This window comes from Procambarus clarkii, chromosome 10 (assembly GCF_040958095.1).
Source record: "Procambarus clarkii isolate CNS0578487 chromosome 10, FALCON_Pclarkii_2.0, whole genome shotgun sequence".
Taxonomy (NCBI): Eukaryota; Metazoa; Arthropoda; class Malacostraca; order Decapoda; family Cambaridae; genus Procambarus; species Procambarus clarkii.
In genome coordinates, this window is record NC_091159.1 from 14,392,201 (window position 1) to 14,411,341 (window position 19,141).

The window sequence follows — 19,141 nt, forward strand, 5'->3', positions numbered from 1 at the left end:
TATATTTTGCAAACTCTGAAGACATATTAAGTGCTGCTATTATCAACAACATTAATACTAACAACAACAATAATTTCGTTATGAATAATAATAATAATAATAATAATAATAATAATAATAATAATTATTATTATTATTATTATTATTATTATTATTATTATTATTATTATAAGACACATTTAGTGTAATTCGTGTAATACATTCGTGTGGAAATTGATACATAATACCAGAAGAACCAAAAGCATGAGGCACACTAACAAGGGGAGAGGCCCATTAGCAGCAGCAGTTGCGGACCACTTCATTATCTCCACTAATTTGATAACGTTTTATCATAAGGATAAGGCTAGTATAAATAAGATCAAATCTGATCTATCCTGACCAAACCTGACCTGCCTTTGGTAACCTTGACTGAGCCTGACCTGCCTTTGGTAACCTTGACTGAGCCTGACCTGCCTTTGGTAACCTTGACTGAGCCTGACCTGCCTTTGGTAACCTTGACTGAGCCTGACCTGCCTTTGGTAACCTTGACTGAGCCTGACCTGCCTTTGGTAACCTTGACTGAGCCTGACCTGCCTTTGGTAACCTTGACTGAGCCTGACCTGCCTTTGGTAAGCTTGACCAAGCTTGACCTTGTCTTTTCCAAGCTTGATCAAACATACAGAACCAGAGATAGATATGGGGTGCCAGGCATCCAATACAGTGTATATATCTTTCACCCAACTCTCATACAATACACACAGACTCACAACACTCAAACATAGATCCTCAACCAGACATAAAATTCTCATTTGCTCACTGAATAGACACACATCATAAATCCAACAGAACCCAGTCAAAGCCTTGTAAAAATGAACATATTCGCTCAATTAAAAAGCAAACATTCACCTTACAATCAAATTTCACACATAAATGGGAAAATCAATCACTCATTACACGGGTATGACATATGCTGCACACACACACACACACACACACACACACACACACACACACACACACACACACACACACACACACACACACACACAATCACTCGTTACAGAGAGCCACGATAGATATCAGCTCAAACAAACCTCCACAAACACTCAATAATCAGAGGCAGCCAAAAATATTTTCCTCATAGGTTTATTTAAGCACTTCAGACTAACTTATTGTTAACTACAACATTTCAACCTAAAATGCTTAAGACACATCTCAAACAAGTAAAAATAATATATATTATGACATTTTCTAAGTGATTATATATATATATATATATATATATATATATATATATATATATATATATATATATATATATATATATATATATATATATATATATATAGGACAATGTCAGACCACGGAGGAAAAAAGAAACAGGAAATTTCCTTAAGTACTTTCGTATATTAAATACATCTTCAGAAGGACCTTCTGAAGATGTATTTAATATACGAAAGTACTTAAGGAAATTTCCTGTTTCTTTTTCCCTTTATATATATATATATATATATATATATATATATATATATATATATATATATATATATATATATATATATTATATATATATATAATAAAATTTTGTGAGGGTACCACCTCTGGTGCCAATGTGGGGACCCATAGCCTCGGAGAAGAAAATAAAAAGTATTCAGAGGAGACCTTGTGGTTTCTCACTGAACACTAATATTATCTTCTCCTACCACCCCCATTCTTTTGTATGTACACATATATATTTACTTTATTTGAACTTTGTTACAAAAAAGGAGTTACATATGGGTTACAAAGATGGTTGTCATAGGTTGTCGAGTTCCTCCAGCTCCTCAGATGGCGGGCAGGAACCCTGGTTGCAGTGCGCATTTCCCCTCTGTATCGCCACACTGAGGCGCTGGAAAAGAAAGCTTGCAGCTCTCGGGTCCCTTGTTGTTTCGATGAGCCTAGAACCCAGTTCCTTCAAAAAACTGGTAGCACTTTTACCCCAGGCGCCGAGCGTCTCAGAAGCAATGGGGACAAAATTGTAGTGGTGATCCAGTTCTCTATACTTACGGGATTTGGCTGCTTCCCTGTGGGTGGCAGCGCCACCTGGTTGTGCAACACTGAGGTTAATGTAGGTGTTAGCCAGGGTTGATACGCACGTGTAGTCCCATACCAACTGCTTGCCATTCTTCCAGGGGTTCACTGTGATACCATCCGGGCGACCAATAAGAGCATCAGAGTTACGGGGCGTTAGGTAACGGGGCTCTCTTTCAGCTGGGCATCCAGCTGTGGTGAGGCTCCTCTTGATGATGTCGTTAACTTCACTGTGCCTCGAGTGCCATCCCCCTGTGCTTTGGCAGAGTAGGCCATGGTGACCGTACCTGTCAGCCACCACCTCGCCGCAAATACACCTATATCTGGTGTGGATTGGGGCAGCAAGGCGGAGGGCCACAGCAATTCGGAGGGCGTGTGGTGTGAGACGCGTGCCAGTTGCCGACATTGGGGTTGCTAACAGGAAATCCCCTGCATGTGGTGCTGCTACTGCTGTGAGGCGAGCAATGTCGTGTTGTGTTGTTGCAGCACCCAGGCACTCTGCAGCAACTTGGTCTACAATGGGACCATCCCAGCTGGATTGCTTGTGGGATTTTGGGGATGGTGGTCGAGGTGATTGGCCTGCACGAGAGGCCCACTCTGTGGCACAGCGTGTAAAATTGGGATCATGTACACCTGCCAGCTGATGTAAGTGGGCAGGTAGAATTTCCTTCACAAGGTCGTCGGATGCTGATAAGGAGGACAGGAAGGCTGGAACAGCGATTTGCGTTGCTGTTCGAACTCCGAGGCCCCCAAGTCTTACGGGAAGAGAGGCTTGTTTCCACTGTAGGTCATCGAGAGAGAGGTTAAGGGCTTTTTCTAGCATTGATTTCAGTAACCGGTCATACTCACTTAGTTTTTGGCTACTGTAAGATGGTGAACACCTCAGAAAGTAGGTTAACCTGGGGAGGGACAGACATCTGGTGATGAGGTAGAGTGCATCATGAGCATCAATATCCTCAATCCTCCCATCCATCCTCTTAAGGTCGGCGATTTTCTTATCAAGGACCTCATCGATGGCTTTCAACCCCAGGGGAGCTCCTAGGAGTGTACTGTCTTCAGGTTTAGTTTTATGGATATTTGGCAGAAGACCCTCTATTCTCTCTACGATGCCCTGGTTGGAACATATTATTTCACATTTAGAAGGGTTCAGGGTGAGGCCTAAAACTGCACCTTGCTCCTGGATTTTTCTGATGTCCTCCAGGAGGGAGTCTTGGGAACCAGCTAGGGTACCATCATCCAAGAACCAGATGTTAAGCTCGCTGGACAGGACCTCTGTGACTTGTTTGATGACTAAGCAGAAAAGGAGAGGAGCGAGGGGGTCACCCTGTTGGACGCCTTCTCGCGAGTCAATTTCATGTTCGCCAAAAAGTAGCTTAAGATCCATACTGTAGCATGAATGTACAAAAGGGTAGAGGGACGGGAAATGACTATGAACCGCACGGAGTACAGCATCCCTCCGCACCAAATTGAAGGCATTTTTGAAATCTAGCTTGATAAGGGCCTTTTCGTCTGTGATGTTGGCGATGAAGGCTCGAGCTGCATGGGCTGCCGCCTCACACCCTTGTGGAATGCCAAACCCGAGCTGTTTTGGCTTCAGCATGTTGGCCGCTGCATCACTAACTGTTCTTGCAGCTGCCTTTGCGACGAGACGCCGGAGAGAATTGCCCACAGCTATTGGCCTGATCCCTCCATCCTTTTTCTTTAGAGCACAGAGAGATGCTCCAAAAAAGATAGGTCTTATGGACGATGGTATGTTGCCAGCTAGACATGTGTTGGTGAATCTGGTTAGTTCCACCAAGAGGTTCTTCGCAATGTCACCCAGTGCAGGGTTGAGCATTTGCTTGAGGTGGTTGGGTTTTAGTCATGTGAACCCACCTGCTGATCCTGTAGGGAAGGACATGGCTGCTTTATGGACCACAGATTCAGCCACCCAGAGAGGTTCTGCTCCGGTAGCCCCCACTTGTACAATGTCGTCCTCACGCGGAGCCCTGGGTGGGTGTTTCTCCCTTAGGGCTTGAGCTGTTGCGGCATCTCTGTCGGCAATTGAGTCCTCACTGGTGATGACTCTTATATGAATATATATATATGAATATATATATATATATATATATATATATATATATATATATATATATATATATATATATATATATATATATGTCGTACCTAGTAGCCAGAACGCACTTCTCAGCCTACTATGCAAGGTCCGATTTGCCTAATAAGCCGAGTTTTCAAGAAGTAATTGTTTTTCGACTACCTAACCTACCTAACCTAGCCTAACCTAACTTTTTCGGCTACCTAACCTAACCTAACCTATAAAGATAGGTTAGGTTAGGTTAGGTAGGGTTGGTTAGGTTCGGTCCTATATCTACGTTAATTTTAACTCCAATAAAAAAAATTAACCTCAGACACAATGAAATGGGTAGCTTTATCATTTCATAAGAAAAAAATTAGAGAAAATATATTAATTCAGGAAAATTTGGCTTATTAGGCAAATTGGGCCTTGCATAGTAGGCTGAGAAGTACGTTCTGGCTACTAGGTACGACATATATATATACACATATATATAACTCTCAGCATCACCTCCCACACAGGGCAGAATATCTATGAGACACTTGGGTTACTGGTAAACATCATCTGCTCATCTCTGGAGGTGTGAGATCGCCCTAAGCATCTTACAAAGCTCTTGCGGTACTCCGAGCTCACCACAACATACACTATCGGGTCCAGGCAGAACTGGACAAAGAGAAGTGTGTGAATGAGGACCCAGGCCTGTGCACACTCGCAGTCTACCAAGTGGATGATGGTGTGCGGCAAACTGCACACAACTAGGATGATAAAGATGATGAAGATGCTCCTGGAGACTTCTTGCTCCCATTTGGGACGCCCTCCGTCCCTTTCTGCTATTCCATAGCGAACCTGAAGATGTTTAGGATGTTTAGAAAGCTTTGTGTATATATTTGTGTATAGAAATTATATATATATATATATATATATATATATATATATATATATATACACACACTGAAGAGGAGGGGGAGGGGACCTACATTCCCTCCAATGCGTTATGTGTGGTTTCCTCCGAGGTTATGAGTCCCCCCTTCTTCCAGCCTATATATACATATATATGCATATGCAAACAAGCTTGAATGGTCTCGAAGCATATATGCGACTGAAAATTCAACACCCCAGAAGTGACTCGAACCCAGCCAGCCAGGAGCACAATGCAACTGGTGTACTTGGTACCTTAACCACTCGACCAACCGTGACCGTACTGTTATGGTCACGGTCAGATTTAGTACAGTCACGGATGGTCGAGTGGTTAAGGTACCACGTACATCAGTTGCATTGTGCTCCTGGTTGTGTGGGTTCGAGTCACTTCTGGGGGTATGGAGTTTTCACTATATATTATATAATGAAAAATTAACTTAAAAAATAGCATTCGTATTCAATTGAAGTGACATTATATCATTCAACTTCTGACCTTGAAGAAAATGAGGAGATAGCAGATGATGGTGATAGATAAGGGCAGGAAGTAGTTGAGAGCAATGTAGAGCTTCATCAGGCCCAGGCTGTCCATAGCAATTCTCAGCCGATCAAGATCGAATTTATCTCGGATCAAAGTCTGCAAATTTGTTTTGCATTATTGCGAAAAAATGAACTCGATATAGAAAAATATGAGACTATTTCATGCACTATTTCCCTCCTAATTGCTTAGATGGATGAAATGAGAGGTTAGTCATATTATAATGATCAAATCCTCCTCTAAGAAAATCCTATACATTCTTGACATTGTTACACTGATGATAACATATGTTATCTTATTGGAAAATAACAGTGGGATTCACTACTGATGATGTTGAAGCGAAACTAGGCAAGTGGGAACAAAATCTTGGGACCCTTCGTGTGACCTAAGGGAACCCTTCGTGTGATCTAAGGGAACCCTTCGTGTGACCTAAGGGAACCCTTCGTGTGATCTAAGGGAACCCTTCGTGTGATCTAAGGGAACCCTTCGTGTGATCTAAGGGAATCCTTCGTGTGATCTAAGGGAACCCTTCGTGTGATCTAAGGGAACCCTTCGTGTGATCTAAGGAAACCCTTCGTGTGATCTAAGGGAACCCTTCGTGTGATCTAAGGGAACCCTTCGTGTGATCTAAGGGAACCCTTCGTGTGATCTAAGGGAACCCTTCGTGTGATCTAAGGGAACCCTTCGTGTGATCTAAGGAAACCCTTCGTGTGATCTAAGGGAACCCTTCGTGTGATCTAAGGGAACCCTTCGTGTGATCTAAGGGAACCCTTCGTGTGATCTAAGGAAACCCTTCGTGTGATCTAAGGGAACCCTTCGTGTGATCTAAGGGAACCCTTCGTGTGATCTAAGGGAACCCTTCGTGTGACCTAAGGAAACCCTTCGTGTGATCTAAGGGAACCCTTCGTGTGATCTAAGGAAACCCTTCGTGTGATCTAAGGAAACCCTTCGTGTGACCTAAGGGAACCCTTCGTGTGATCTAAGGGAATCCTTCGTGTGATCTAAGGGAACCCTTCGTGTGATCTAAGGGAAACCTTCGTGTGACCTAGGGGAACCCTTCGTGTGACCTAGGGGAACCCTTCGTGTGACCTCAGGGAACCCTTCGTGTGACCTAAGGGAACCCTTCGTGTGACCTAAGGGAACCCTTCGTGTGATTTATTTTAAATTTTGCCCCGAGGGGCGAGTTTATTGGGCAGCGCCACTCATCTTGTGAGTGGACACACCGCCATAGCAGAATGTACAACACTCCCCAATAGGAAGAAAACCCGCTGGGTTGTTCATCCTGTCACTTGTACCCAGACACAGCTGGGACTTGCTTAACTGTCTCAAGTGAACAGCTCCTCAAACAAGAAGATTAACATTTATCAACCCTTAAAAGCTTACGTTATCTTGCGGGTGCAAAATGGGGAAATCTTTTAAGAACAGTATCAATATTTGACAAATAGTGTTTTCCTAACTCAAACAATGTGGGGTTTATTATTCTACAGTTATTCCTAATGTCTCTCAGGTGTTCACATTCACTTAGATAGTGGTCAAGGCGGTGTCCATCACTCTCACCACAGATTCTGCAACTTCGCTGATCAACTGTTGTTTCCATTCCAAATCTCCATGGATATTTGTATCCAAGACGGATTCTCGCTATTACAGATTCTCTCACTCGTCGTCCTCCTCTTCGGCCATACTGATTGGGATTGCCAGCTGCAACCATGTTGTACCATCGTACAGATTCACTGGTTTGTGCTTCTATCCTCCTTTCCTCAGTTACCTTGTCACGGTGATGTTGCCTGATAATACCTCTAATTTGTAGTTGAGTCTTGGGTATGAAGTATTCAATATGGTCTCCTTCAGCGCCTTCAGCAGCCAGCACATCTGCTCGTTCATTCCCACATATTCCAACATGGGAGGGGATCCACAGAAACTTGATGACTCTTCCCTGATTGGTAAGTACTCTCACAGCTCTCTTGATTTCAGCGACTATTGCAAGATTTTCTGCCTGATTTTTACTTAGGCTTTGCAGTGCTGCTTTTGAATCGGTGCAAATCACTGCACCATTAGTGTTCCGTTCAAGAAACCTTAACGCCATAACAATGGCAGTTAGCTCTGCTTGCGTTGAAGAGGCATAGTTCTCAATACGTGCTTTTTCTTCATTTCTGCGTTGGAAGGTATTATCCTTGATTACCGTGTATGCTGCACCAGCCCTGCCATTGATAGGATTAGATGACCCGTCAGTGTAGATTTGATCTAGTTCATCTCCGGCTTCTTTATAAATGTCCTCGAGATACTTGTGCCTCATTTCTTGTGGTATCATGTTGGATTTTTTCATTGCCATTTCATTGATGATGATCTTACATGAGTCATCCTCCCAGGGAGGTAACCTCTCTACAGGCAGGAGCTCACGGGCTTGCTCAAGCAGGTGAAGCTCTTCAAGGTAGCAGACTGTTCTGTGATGCCATTTTTTGCTTCTCCTGTTTCCCCCTGAAATTAGCACAGAGCTCAGTTTTTTCTTGGCAATATCATTGTAATGGGGATCTCTGGCTATCCTAATTGCAAGCTTAGCATTCAGCTCCTGAATTCTGCTTTTAATACTGGGAAGGGACAACTCCTCTCGTAGATTAGACGTTTTGGCAGTTCTTGGGACTCCAAGAATGATTGTCATGGCTTCATTTTGAATGCTTTCAAGCCTTTTCATATCGCTTTGGGAGTAGGTGCACAGTACTGGTGCGGCATAGTCTATGACGGAGCGCACATAGGCTGTGTACATCATTTTGAGCACGGCAATAGAGGCTCCATGTCCATTCCAGGTCATAGCTTTCAGTGCCCTGAGTCGACTTTTGCATGTTCCTATGAGTTGATTGAGCTCCTCTTTCTTTCCCTTGTTAGAGCCGACAGTGACGCCAAGGTACCGATAGTGGTCAACCCATTCAAGTGTTACACCATTAATTTGCAGTTCTTCATTTGCTCTCCGCTTGTGATGGGAGTATGCCTTCGTCTTGTTTGTGGAGAGAGTGAAACCGAGCTCAATACATTTCCTTCCGAGGAGTTCAATGGACTGTTCAATTTTTCCCAAGGTGGGAGCTTGTATTAGGACATCATCTGCATATCCCACTTGTTGTGTTCCTTCCGGAAAATCAATATTTGCAATGGCGTTCATAAGTACATTGAATAGTGTAGGGCTTAAGACTCCGCCTTGGGGGGTCCCGAGTTCCATACTCAGTGTTCTGGAGACTGCTCCATTGAAGCAAACCTTGGCTTTCCTTCCTGTGAGGTAGTCTTCAACCCATTTCATGAGTCTCCCCTTGACACCCATGCATGCAAGCTCGTCCAGGATCGCAATCCCCTGTGCTTTGTCGAAGGCTCCTTTGATGTCAACAAATACAGAGTACCTAGCCGTGTCATTAACCAAGTAATTAACTATACAATTTGCTGTGCTCCGTCCTTTAACAAATCCATTGACCCCCTCCCCTAACCTGCCTATTTTGTGCAACAGTCGGTTTAGGATGATCCTTTCAAGCATCTTGCAAGTGCATGACACGAGGCTGATAGGTCTGTAATTACCAGGGTCATTAGGCTTCGGTATGGGAATAATTATTGCGTGTTTCCATTGTGTGGGCAACACTCCACTTAGGAATGACTTGTTAAACAGGTGGAGTAGTGGATTCCCAGACACTTCACACAGTGCATTGAGTATGTCGTAGGTGACGCCATCTTCACCAGGTGCTGTACTTTTACCCTTTTTCATAGCGCCCCTTACTTCTTGGGCTGTGATTGGTTCCCCATACTCGTCATCACTAGACAGTGCTCTTGTTATCCTAATTCGTCTGTCATCATGTCGCAGGAGCTGTTCCCTGCTGATTTCTGCAGGGAGGGAGGAGGAGGATGCTGCATCACTCCACTTGTGAATTAGTTCCTCAGCCTTACCCTGGGGGTCTTTGTGAGCCGCAGGCCGGGCTCTGCCCCCCTTAGCTATCTGAATTTTTGCCCACACTTGTCTTGCAGATGTTTCCCGTCCAATAGAGCTAGTGAACTCAAGCCATTGTCTTTCCCGCTCTTTAATCTTCTCTTCCCTGGCTACTTGACACACTGTTTTAAACAACTCTTGGTTACTTTCAGTGGGATGTCTCCGGTACTCTCTACTCATGTCTCGCACATTTGCGTTAAGCATCTTTATGTAATCATTCTCATACCATTTTATTTTCTTCCTCTGAGGGTTACTTCGCCCAGGCGTACGGCGCGGAACTCTTAGACAGCTCTCAATTTGGTGGTTAAGGTCATCAACAAATGTGTCAATGTCTTCTGGGATTTGGTATTCCGTGAACCAGTCACTCATCCTGTTTATGAAATGCGGCCTCATATCTGGTCCGAGTGATAACCTTTTTCTTTTATTTGTCTCTTTCCTTCTCTTGCTCATGTCGACGGTGGTAATCAGTGCCCAATGGTCACTACATAAACTGTGCACAATGTGTGTACTGGCATCCGTGTCCTGTGCATTCAGCAGGAGAGCATAATCTAATCTTCCTCCTCTGAGGTGAGTTGGCTGTTCATCACCCAGGACCCTAAGGTTTTCACTTCCCCTGACAAAGAGTGACAGTTTCCGTCCATTGACATTGGGCTGATGACAGTTGGCACCAAAGTGTGGGTGTCTGGCATTAAGGTCACCAACCAGCAGGGTAGGCCTTCGTGTGATCTAAGGGAACCCTTCGTGTGATCTAAGGAAACCCTTCGTGTGATCTAAGGGAACCCTTCGTGTGATCTAAGGGAAACCTTCGTGTGACCTAGGGGAACCCTTCGTGTGACCTAAGAGAACCCTTCGTGTGATCTAAGGGAAACCTTCGTGTGATCTAAGGGAAACCTTCGTGTGACCTAAGGGAACCCTTCGTGTGATCTAAGGGAACCCTTCGTGTGATCTAAGGAAACCCTTCGTGTGACCTAAGGGAACCCTTCGTGTGATCTAAGGGAATCCTTCGTGTGATCTAAGGGAATCCTTCGTGTGACCTAAGGGAACCCTTCGTGTGATCTAAGGGAATCCTTCGTGTGATCTAAGGGAACCCTTCGTGTGATCTAAGGAAACCCTTCGTGTGATCTAAGGGAAACCTTCGTGTGATCTAAGGGAATCCTTCGTGTGACCTAAGGGAACCCTTCGTGTGATCTAAGGGAACCCTTCGTGTGATCTAAGGGAACCCTTCGTGTGATCTAAGGGAATCCTTCGTGTGATCTAAGGGAACCCTTCGTGTGACCTAAGGGAACCCTTCGTGTGATCTAAGGGAACCCTTCGTGTGATCTAAGGGAACCCTTCGTGTGATCTAAGGAAACCCTTCGTGTGATCTAAGGGAATCCTTCGTGTGACCTAAGGGAACCCTTCGTGTGATCTAAGGGAACCCTTCGTGTGATCTAAGGGAACCCTTCGTGTGATCTAAGGAAACCCTTCGTGTGATCTAAGGGAATCCTTCGTGTGACCTAAGGGAACCCTTCGTGTGATCTAAGGCACCCTTCGTGTGACCTAGGGGAACCCTTCGTGTGATCTAAGGAAACCCTTTGTGTGACCTAGGGGAACCCTTCGTGTGATCTAAGGAAACCCTTCGTGTGACCTAAGGGAACCCTTCGTGTGACCTAAGAGAACCCTTCGTGTGATCTAAGGGAAACCTTCGTGTGATCTAAGGAAACCCTTCGTGTGATCTAAGGGAAACCTTCGTGTGATCTAAGGGAATCCTTCGTGTGATCTAAGGGAACCCTTCGTGTGATCTAAGGAAACCCTTCGTGTGATCTAAGGGAAACCTTCGTGTGATCTAAGGGAATCCTTCGTGTGATCTAAGGGAACCCTTCGTGTGATCTAAGGGAACCCTTCGTGTGATCTAAGGGAACCCTTCGTGTGATCTAAGGAAACCCTTCGTGTGATCTAAGGGAATCCTTCGTGTGATCTAAGGGAATCCTTCGTGTGATCTAAGGGAACCCTTCGTGTGACCTAAGGGAATCCTTCGTGTGACCTAAGGGAACCCTTCGTGTGATCTAAGGGAACCCTTCGTGTGATCTAAGGAAACCCTTCGTGTGATCTAAGGGAACCCTTCGTGTGATCTAAGGGAACCCTTCGTGTGATCTAAGGAAACCCTTCGTGTGATCTAAGGGAAACCTTCGTGTGATCTAAGGGAATCCTTCGTGTGACCTAAGGGAACCCTTCGTGTGATCTAAGGCACCCTTCGTGTGACCTAGGGGAACCCTTCGTGTGATCTAAGGAAACCCTTTGTGTGACCTAGGGGAACCCTTCGTGTGATCTAAGGAAACCCTTCGTGTGACCTAAGGGAACCCTTCGTGTGACCTAAGAGAACCCTTCGTGTGATCTAAGGGAAACCTTCGTGTGATCTAAGGAAACCCTTCGTGTGACCTAGGGGAACCCTTCGTGTGACCTAAGGAAACCCTTCGTGTGACCTAAGGAAACCCTTCGTGTGACCTAAGGAAACCCTTCGTGTGACCTAAGGGAACCCTTCGTGTGACCTAGGGGGAACCCTTCGTGTGATATAAGGGAAACCATTCGTATGACCTAAGGAAACCTTTCGTGTGGCCTAAGGGAACCCTTCGTGTTACATAAGGAAATCCTTCGTGTTACCTAAGGAACCCTTCGTGTGACCTAGGGGAACTCTTCGTGTGACCTAGGGGAACCCTTCGTGTTACCTAAGGAACCCTTCGTGTTACCTAAGGAACTCTTCGTGTGACCTAGGGGAACCCTTTGTGTGACCTAGGGGAACTCTTCGTGTGACCTAGGGGAACCCTTTGTGTGACCTAGGGGAACCCTTCGTGTAACTTTAGAGATCCTTTGTGTGACCGTAATAATCATGGTGTTAAGATGCATTCACTCCCGATACCCAGGCACGACTAAAGGGTCACGTAGAGGGTATCACCACGAGGATTTAGCATTCCCGACGAGAACGAGTTACGCCGCCACGGTATTGGTATTGTGGTATTGGATGTGTCCAGCTCCAGCAGCTGCCTTCATCCATGGCAACGTCCAAGTCCTCTATTTCTGCTTGCTTTGACGCTATTCATTCATGGCAACTCCCAAGTCCTCTATTTCTGCTTGCTTTGACGCTATTCATCCATGGCAACGTCCAAGTCCTCTACTTCAGACTTGCTTTGACGCTATTCATCCATGGCAACGTCCAAGTCCTCTATTTCTGCTTGCTTTGACGCTATTCATCCATGACAACGTCCAAGTCCTCTATTTCTGCTTGCTTTGACGCTATTCATCCATGGCAACGTCCAAGTCCTCTACTTCAGACTTGCTTTGACGCTATTCATCCATGGCAACTCCCAAGTCCTCTAATTCTGCTTGCTTTGACACTATATCATTTCTGGCACTTACCTTGTTCTGCTATCAAGACCTCTTGGAATACACAGAGAGTAATCACACTAACGTGACTGCATCAATGAGAAAATCCGTGACTGCATCAATGAGAAAATCCGTCGAATCATATGTTCATTTCTTCAGATAGTTTCCAGCGTTTATTTAATGTGGTTGTACTCCTGTCTGGGTCTTCTGCCATTTACTACAAGGTTATATATCATTGCTAGTATATTTTCTTGGGTCCTCCAGTTGTTGTGGGGCCCATTGCGTAATGACTGAATCCTTAACAGTCTAAAGTTATCTAATCCTCATATCTCTTCCACGTGCTACTTAGTCGTAATGGCTTAATGCTTTCCTCCGATAATTACATGATCTTTAATCACCAGTTCTTTCTGATCACCAGAGGTAAGATATCTATCAGGGAAAGTGCCAAGACATTACGACTATACAGCACTTGGAAGGGGTCAGGATAAGGATTTGGGATAGGATGGGGGAAAGGAATGGTCCAGAGCCACTCGCCTGGTGGACCAAACTTTCACAAGTCAAGTCTGGCCTCGGGCCGGGCTTGGGGAGTAGAAGAACTCCCAGAACCCCATCAACCAGATAACCAGGTATCAACCAGGTATCCTGCCCTTCCTTCCCCCCCATCCTCTTCCTGCCTTTCCTTTCTCTCTCCCCTCGTTCCGCATGATACTTCTAAGAGAATAATGTATCTGTCGGGACTCCCGTTAGTCTAGTTTTGATTTATGTTTTTCAACCCATTTAGTGTGTTGCTCGGGTCTTTGTCGTTTCTCGTCGTTCTTGGCTGTTTTACTCTCAGGTCAGGGAATATGTAAACAATGGTATAGTCATCAAGATTTCTTAGCTTTGCTGCATGTCGAGTTTCTTCTGTGCTCGAGAGTTACAATGGTAATGCGTCCCACGTTTGCCTTAGGCTTACCTAACTTCCCTACCTAGGAAACGCTTAGATCTTCCACTTCGTCTATGAATTACAAGGGAATGTGTGCGTAAAAGTGGGTGTGTTTTGGTTGTGCCAAGCAAGCATACCAGAGGGAGCCAGAGGATGACGGAGAGGACCCAGATCAGCACCAGCTGCAGAGCCACTACAGATGACCTCAGCATCCTCCTGAAGACCACTGGGGACCTCAGCGCCACCACCCTGCACAACCAACACTGTCTTTATTACATAGTCATAGAACCATTTCTGTCCAAGATCCTAGATGAGAGTATATGTATAAAGATATACATTCATACATGCATAAATACATGAATTCATATATACTTTCACGCATAAAGACATCAGAGAGGGAAGAAATAGGTTAGCAATGTAGATCCTTGCGTACTTTACACTCCAGCTGTTTTCATTTATTGACGGACCATACCATCTTTATTTATTGCCACTAAGTATGTCGTTTTCAGGGTCTATTCACAATTTATTATTCAAATTACACACTACATCTATTCTGTATCTGATGGATAGTCAGAATCTTATTCTCTAAGTAATTATCAAAAGAAGGCACCAAGCCGGGAAGGCTATGTAGCACCATCAGATGTGCGGGATAATCAGAGGGCGCTAAATATCACCAAGGATGCCAATATGAGAACAGAAACGCATAAGGTGAACGATATCAAAAGTATCCGATTCACTAAGAATTCTATCGAGGGACAATTGACCGTGGGGGACGGTCGGAAAGCAAGATACACGCTCGTCCTGGAAGTCAGGACATTCAACAAGGATATGCACAACTGTAAGAGGGACAATGCAGTTAGGACAATTAGGAGCAGGGCGGCGCTCCATCAAATGTCCGTGAGTTAAGCGCAAATGGTTAATATGCAACCTTGCCAGAGCCGTTTCTCACTGCCGGTTATGGTGGTAGGAGGAAGGCCACAGGGACACACTGCTCTTAAGAGTACGGAATTTGTTAGCAGTAACAGAAGACCAACAACCCTGCCAACGGGCAAGGATGGAGGAATGAATAACTGGGTAAAAGTCGGAATAAGGAATGCCTTTAATTAAGGCATTTAATTAAGGCATAACTGGCCGACCCCTCACAGTGTTCAAGAGAGAACTGGATAAGCACCTCCAAAGGATACCTGATCAACCAGGCTGTGACTCATACGTCAGAGCAGCCGCGTCCAACAGCCTGGTTGATCAGTCCGGCAACCAGGAGGCCTGGTCGACGACCGGGCCGCGGGGACGCTAAGCCCCGGAAGCACCTCAAGGTAACCTCAAGGTAAGGGAGATGGGACAAGTGCGGATAGCTTCCTTAGCGGCACCGTCCGCACGCTCATTTAAAGACACACCAATATGGCTGGGAACCCAGCAAAATGCAACTTAAATCTACTGGAGATAAGAAACAACCAATGTTGAATCTCGACTACCACCGGATGAACTGGATTTAAGGACTCCAGAGTCATGAGGGCACTGCGAGAGTCAACTACAACAACAAAGGAGGATTGACAGCGGGAAAGCAAAAGCCGAAGAGCATAGAGAATAACATAAAGTTCTGCCGTGAAGATGCTAGTCTCCGGAGGCAGGCAACACATATAGGTGAAGTCAGGACAAACAACAGAGTAGCCTACACCGTCTGCAGACTTAGGCCTAAGCGTGAAGATAGAAATGGAGCGGGAGTGTGAAGAATAATGTTCAAGGGAAAAGGCGTTTCAGAACTGTAGGAGGGGTAAAAGCTTTATACTGTGGATCAAGGATTTACAATATTTGGGAAGGGGGACCCTCCACGGGGGGCAAGGATGGAACAACACGTGGAAAAATATTAGTAATACTAACCGAAAGAGAATGTTGCAGCCGAGACAACTGGACAGAAAGAGGGAGGTGATGAAGGGGAACAGGAACTATAGGAGGGGGAAAGTCAAATCACGACACAGGTGAGAGCGATGGTGTTGTAAGGACAAGGCGTTGTTTGTATTAGTATGGGAAGGGACCGTGCGAATGCGGCCGTGGCAGGGACGGCGTTGAGAACCCCCAGATAGGGAGGGGTTAAAAGGTGCAGTAGTCACAATGAGAGACTGAGCAGTGCCAGGGGACGAGGTGGTCACAACTGGGGGATTGGGGGTCGACCCTACCACAGAGGAGGGAGGGGAGCCGAGGGGAGTAGTCAGGAGGGTCAAAGGAAGAGCTAGGTTTGAGCCCAATGTAGTGGGGGCTACAGAGCCCGGTCTTCCAACACAGTCTGGCTTGACGGCTTGGTCGCCCACCCCACGAGTCTGAGGAGTTATAAAAGGATCTTTATTCAGCGGCATGGAAACGAGGAGGTAATGTTTCATTCACGAATAAGCCCCCGTACCCACCATGGAGCCACAATTAGAGAATAGGACACCCAACAGGAGACAGGCTAGGGCCCCCCGCAGGGGTGCGTTATGAGTATATGCCCCAAAATCGCCACCTTAAAGCGTCCCCTCGCTCGCGACGTTGGGTACCACAGTTCTACGGGTGAGAGAGCATGCCTCCCAAAACACCCGGGCATCACAACAGAAGATGCCCGAAAGAATAATCGACTGGCAAAAGGTCGGCGGGAAATGACAATTAGCAAGAAGAAGAGGGGGAGAAAGATGAAACATAAGGAAAAGAAAAAGACTTCCAGCACAATTTGTGTAAACAGCAGCAGGAGCATAAGGCCTCAAAAGGACAGAGGACTGACCCATGGAGCATCACACTCCGGCAGCCGCCCACCAAGCTCCCTCACCACGACAACGGGCTTGAAGGGAAGGAGGCACCGCTTGAAAACTAAAAGAGAATTTCAAACATGAACTGTAATAAGTTATTCATTGCCCCATGACTCTTCGTAATTAGTTAAGCTTACACCTTCTTTCTGTCATTTTAATTTCTTCCTGTACTTAGATCTTTTATTTTATTTTATTTTTAGTTATCATTTTATTGTTTCTTATAACCCTACGCCATTGATCTTCATTTTAACAAAAACTTTTTGCCACTTCCAACTTTTTCTATTCCTGAATTATTCCTCACATTACCAACAGCAATACCGACCTACTCTTATTTCCTGGGGCCTAGGCAGCTGCGGGCCCCATATACTATTTTGACCTAATATGGGTACAAATTTGGGGAAGATAGCTCCCAGAAGTTAATCCCCCAAACTTTTGTTAAACACGGGCAGTGAGGGTGATTGCACTATATCCCTACATGTTTATATATATATCCACAAGATAGTAAACCACTGACCAAATTGAATAACTCATTACAATACCTATTGACAGCCATGGCGCAGATGGTGTGCATGTGGACTTGATGGAGAAGCACGTGACTCGTGAAGGCTACCCAAAGGAGCATTTCTGGGATGTTTTTACTGCGCATGTAGATTTCGATGACCCTAGCGACCATCAGGGGCAAGGTGAAGGAACACATTGGGATGAGGCAGATGGTCAGGTTGACGACGAAGGCCGTCTGGTGGTTGCTGCGTAGCTTCTTGCAGCTCAGGGTCACCACCACCACCATCACATTCGCTGAGGTGTGAACTGTCTGTTAGTCAAGTTTCTCTCGGCGTGTTCAACTCTACCTCAGCTATTGAAACATGTTTTTGCTATTCGGAATAGCAATCTTGGGGGTTCTTCCCCTATCTTAACGATATTTGCGATTACTACTAGTAAGCAGTGCAGAAATGTTATCTTTTACACACTAAAATATTTAATCCTAGAAGGGATAACATCACCCCGTTCCTCCTAATATTTAACTCAACAAGTTGATGGCTCCAATTTTTCTCTATTGCAAAGTCGGTAAATTCTGACAATAAAAACCTGTTTTGATAAGCAAAACGTCGTACCAGTCAAACTGAGGAATTTTATTGGCATTTTAGTAATTATTTAAAATTTAAGATGCAGCGTACTGTGTAATATATCACTAATGGCAGCAAATACCATATATAAATACTCTTCACAGTAATTAAATATTATATATCTTTACTATTTGAGTGTCTGTCCCTAATGCTTCACGGGAGACATCTCCCGTCACGCAGGGTGCAGTTGCACCTCCACAGATCTCCAGTATCATCTATTGATACTGGTAATGGCTCAAAAGGGCCTCCACTTACGGGTTATTCATGCCCGTGCCACCTTTTGGGTGGCTCAATCCTCATCAATCAATCAATCGAACGCTTGGATGGCTTAATCTTTACCAATCAATCTCTCTCTCTCTTTTTCTCTCTGTCTGTCTGTTCAAAGTTGAAGGTCTAGCGGTTACCATGAGGTGATTCCGAGGATAAACGTCCCCACGGCCCGGTCTCTGTACTGTATCATGTACTGTAATTTGTAATTCAAATCTACTATTTAAATTAATTAAAAAAATAATGTGGTGGCAGAAGAAATTTCTCATATAGACAAACAATAACATTTTCTTTATTCTTATTTTCTTCATGCTTATAGCTCGTCAATAATTTACCAGACATAGTACCCATACACTGCTACATCATATTTATGTCATACTGTGAACATTGAGCATTACATCCCATTACTAGTCACTGTCCATTGTGTCATATTTGTGTTCCTTTAGTAAAAAAACTTAAAGTTCTATCATAATGAGAAACAAATGCAAATTTTCTTTCAATTTACTCACCCACAGTTCCCACAACACAAGTCAGAATGTTGCAGATAGCTGTAAATAACAGGACCCCGGGAGTGTAACGGCTGTTTACTTCTGAAGATGTGGAGGTGTTGAGGCTGGTGGCTTGAGAAGATGTGGAGATAAAGAGGCTGGTGGCATCTGAAGATGTGATAGCTGGGATCATTGCTAAGATCTCTGACACCGCCATCCTTCACTGCTTGTATCTTAAGTCTTGACTTTACCTTCCTTTGACTTTGGGTCTTCCTCCTGTGGGGGGTTTAGAAAGTTAGTGTTTAGCGTTGGAAATAATTCTTTAGTATGTGTGTACTCATCTAGTTGTGCTTGCGGGGGTTGAGCTCTGGCTCTTTGGGTCCGTCTATCAACAGTCAATCAATCAACTGATTTATTATTATTTTTTCCACGCACACACACACACACACACACACACACACACACACACACACACACACACACACACACACACACACACACACACACACACACTCCCAGGAAGCAGCCCGTGGCAGCTGTCTAACTCCCAGGTACTTCAACACCATTACAGAGCTGGGACCCCAACACCATCACATTACTAGGATACATAAAATCAAAAATATACTTTTCCAGCGCAGTTATCTGAAGCAATGTGTATGCTTGACATAT

General features: G+C 44.8%; 1 protein-coding gene across 1 annotated transcript; it reads right to left on the reverse strand.

Moving 5' to 3' along the window:
- Nucleotides 1–4,654: 4,654 nt before the first annotated feature.
- LOC123748168 (somatostatin receptor type 5-like) lies at nt 4,655–18,734 on the reverse strand. Its single transcript, XM_045730362.2, has 5 exons — nt 18,494–18,734; nt 17,133–17,388; nt 13,957–14,068; nt 5,535–5,675; nt 4,655–4,969 (listed from the first exon to the last, which is right to left on the reverse strand). The coding sequence occupies exons 1-5, from the start codon at nt 18,687–18,689 to the stop codon at nt 4,655–4,657; spliced, it is 1,020 nt and encodes a 339-aa protein (XP_045586318.2). The 5' UTR covers nt 18,690–18,734.
- Nucleotides 18,735–19,141: the final 407 nt, after the last annotated feature.

Excerpts from the sequence above, each read along its gene's own strand:
- LOC123748168 (XM_045730362.2), bottom strand. The coding sequence starts at position 18,689 with ATGGCGGTGTCAGAGATCTTAGCAATGATCCCAGCTATCACATCTTCA. Across the intron at positions 17,389-18,493 it reads TTGTGTTGTGGGAACTGTGG|CGAATGTGATGGTGGTGGTG; the intron begins GTGAGTAAATTG and ends TTCACACCTCAG. Across the intron at positions 4,970-5,534 it reads ATCTCCTCATTTTCTTCAAG|GTTCGCTATGGAATAGCAGA; the intron begins GTCAGAAGTTGA and ends AAACATCTTCAG.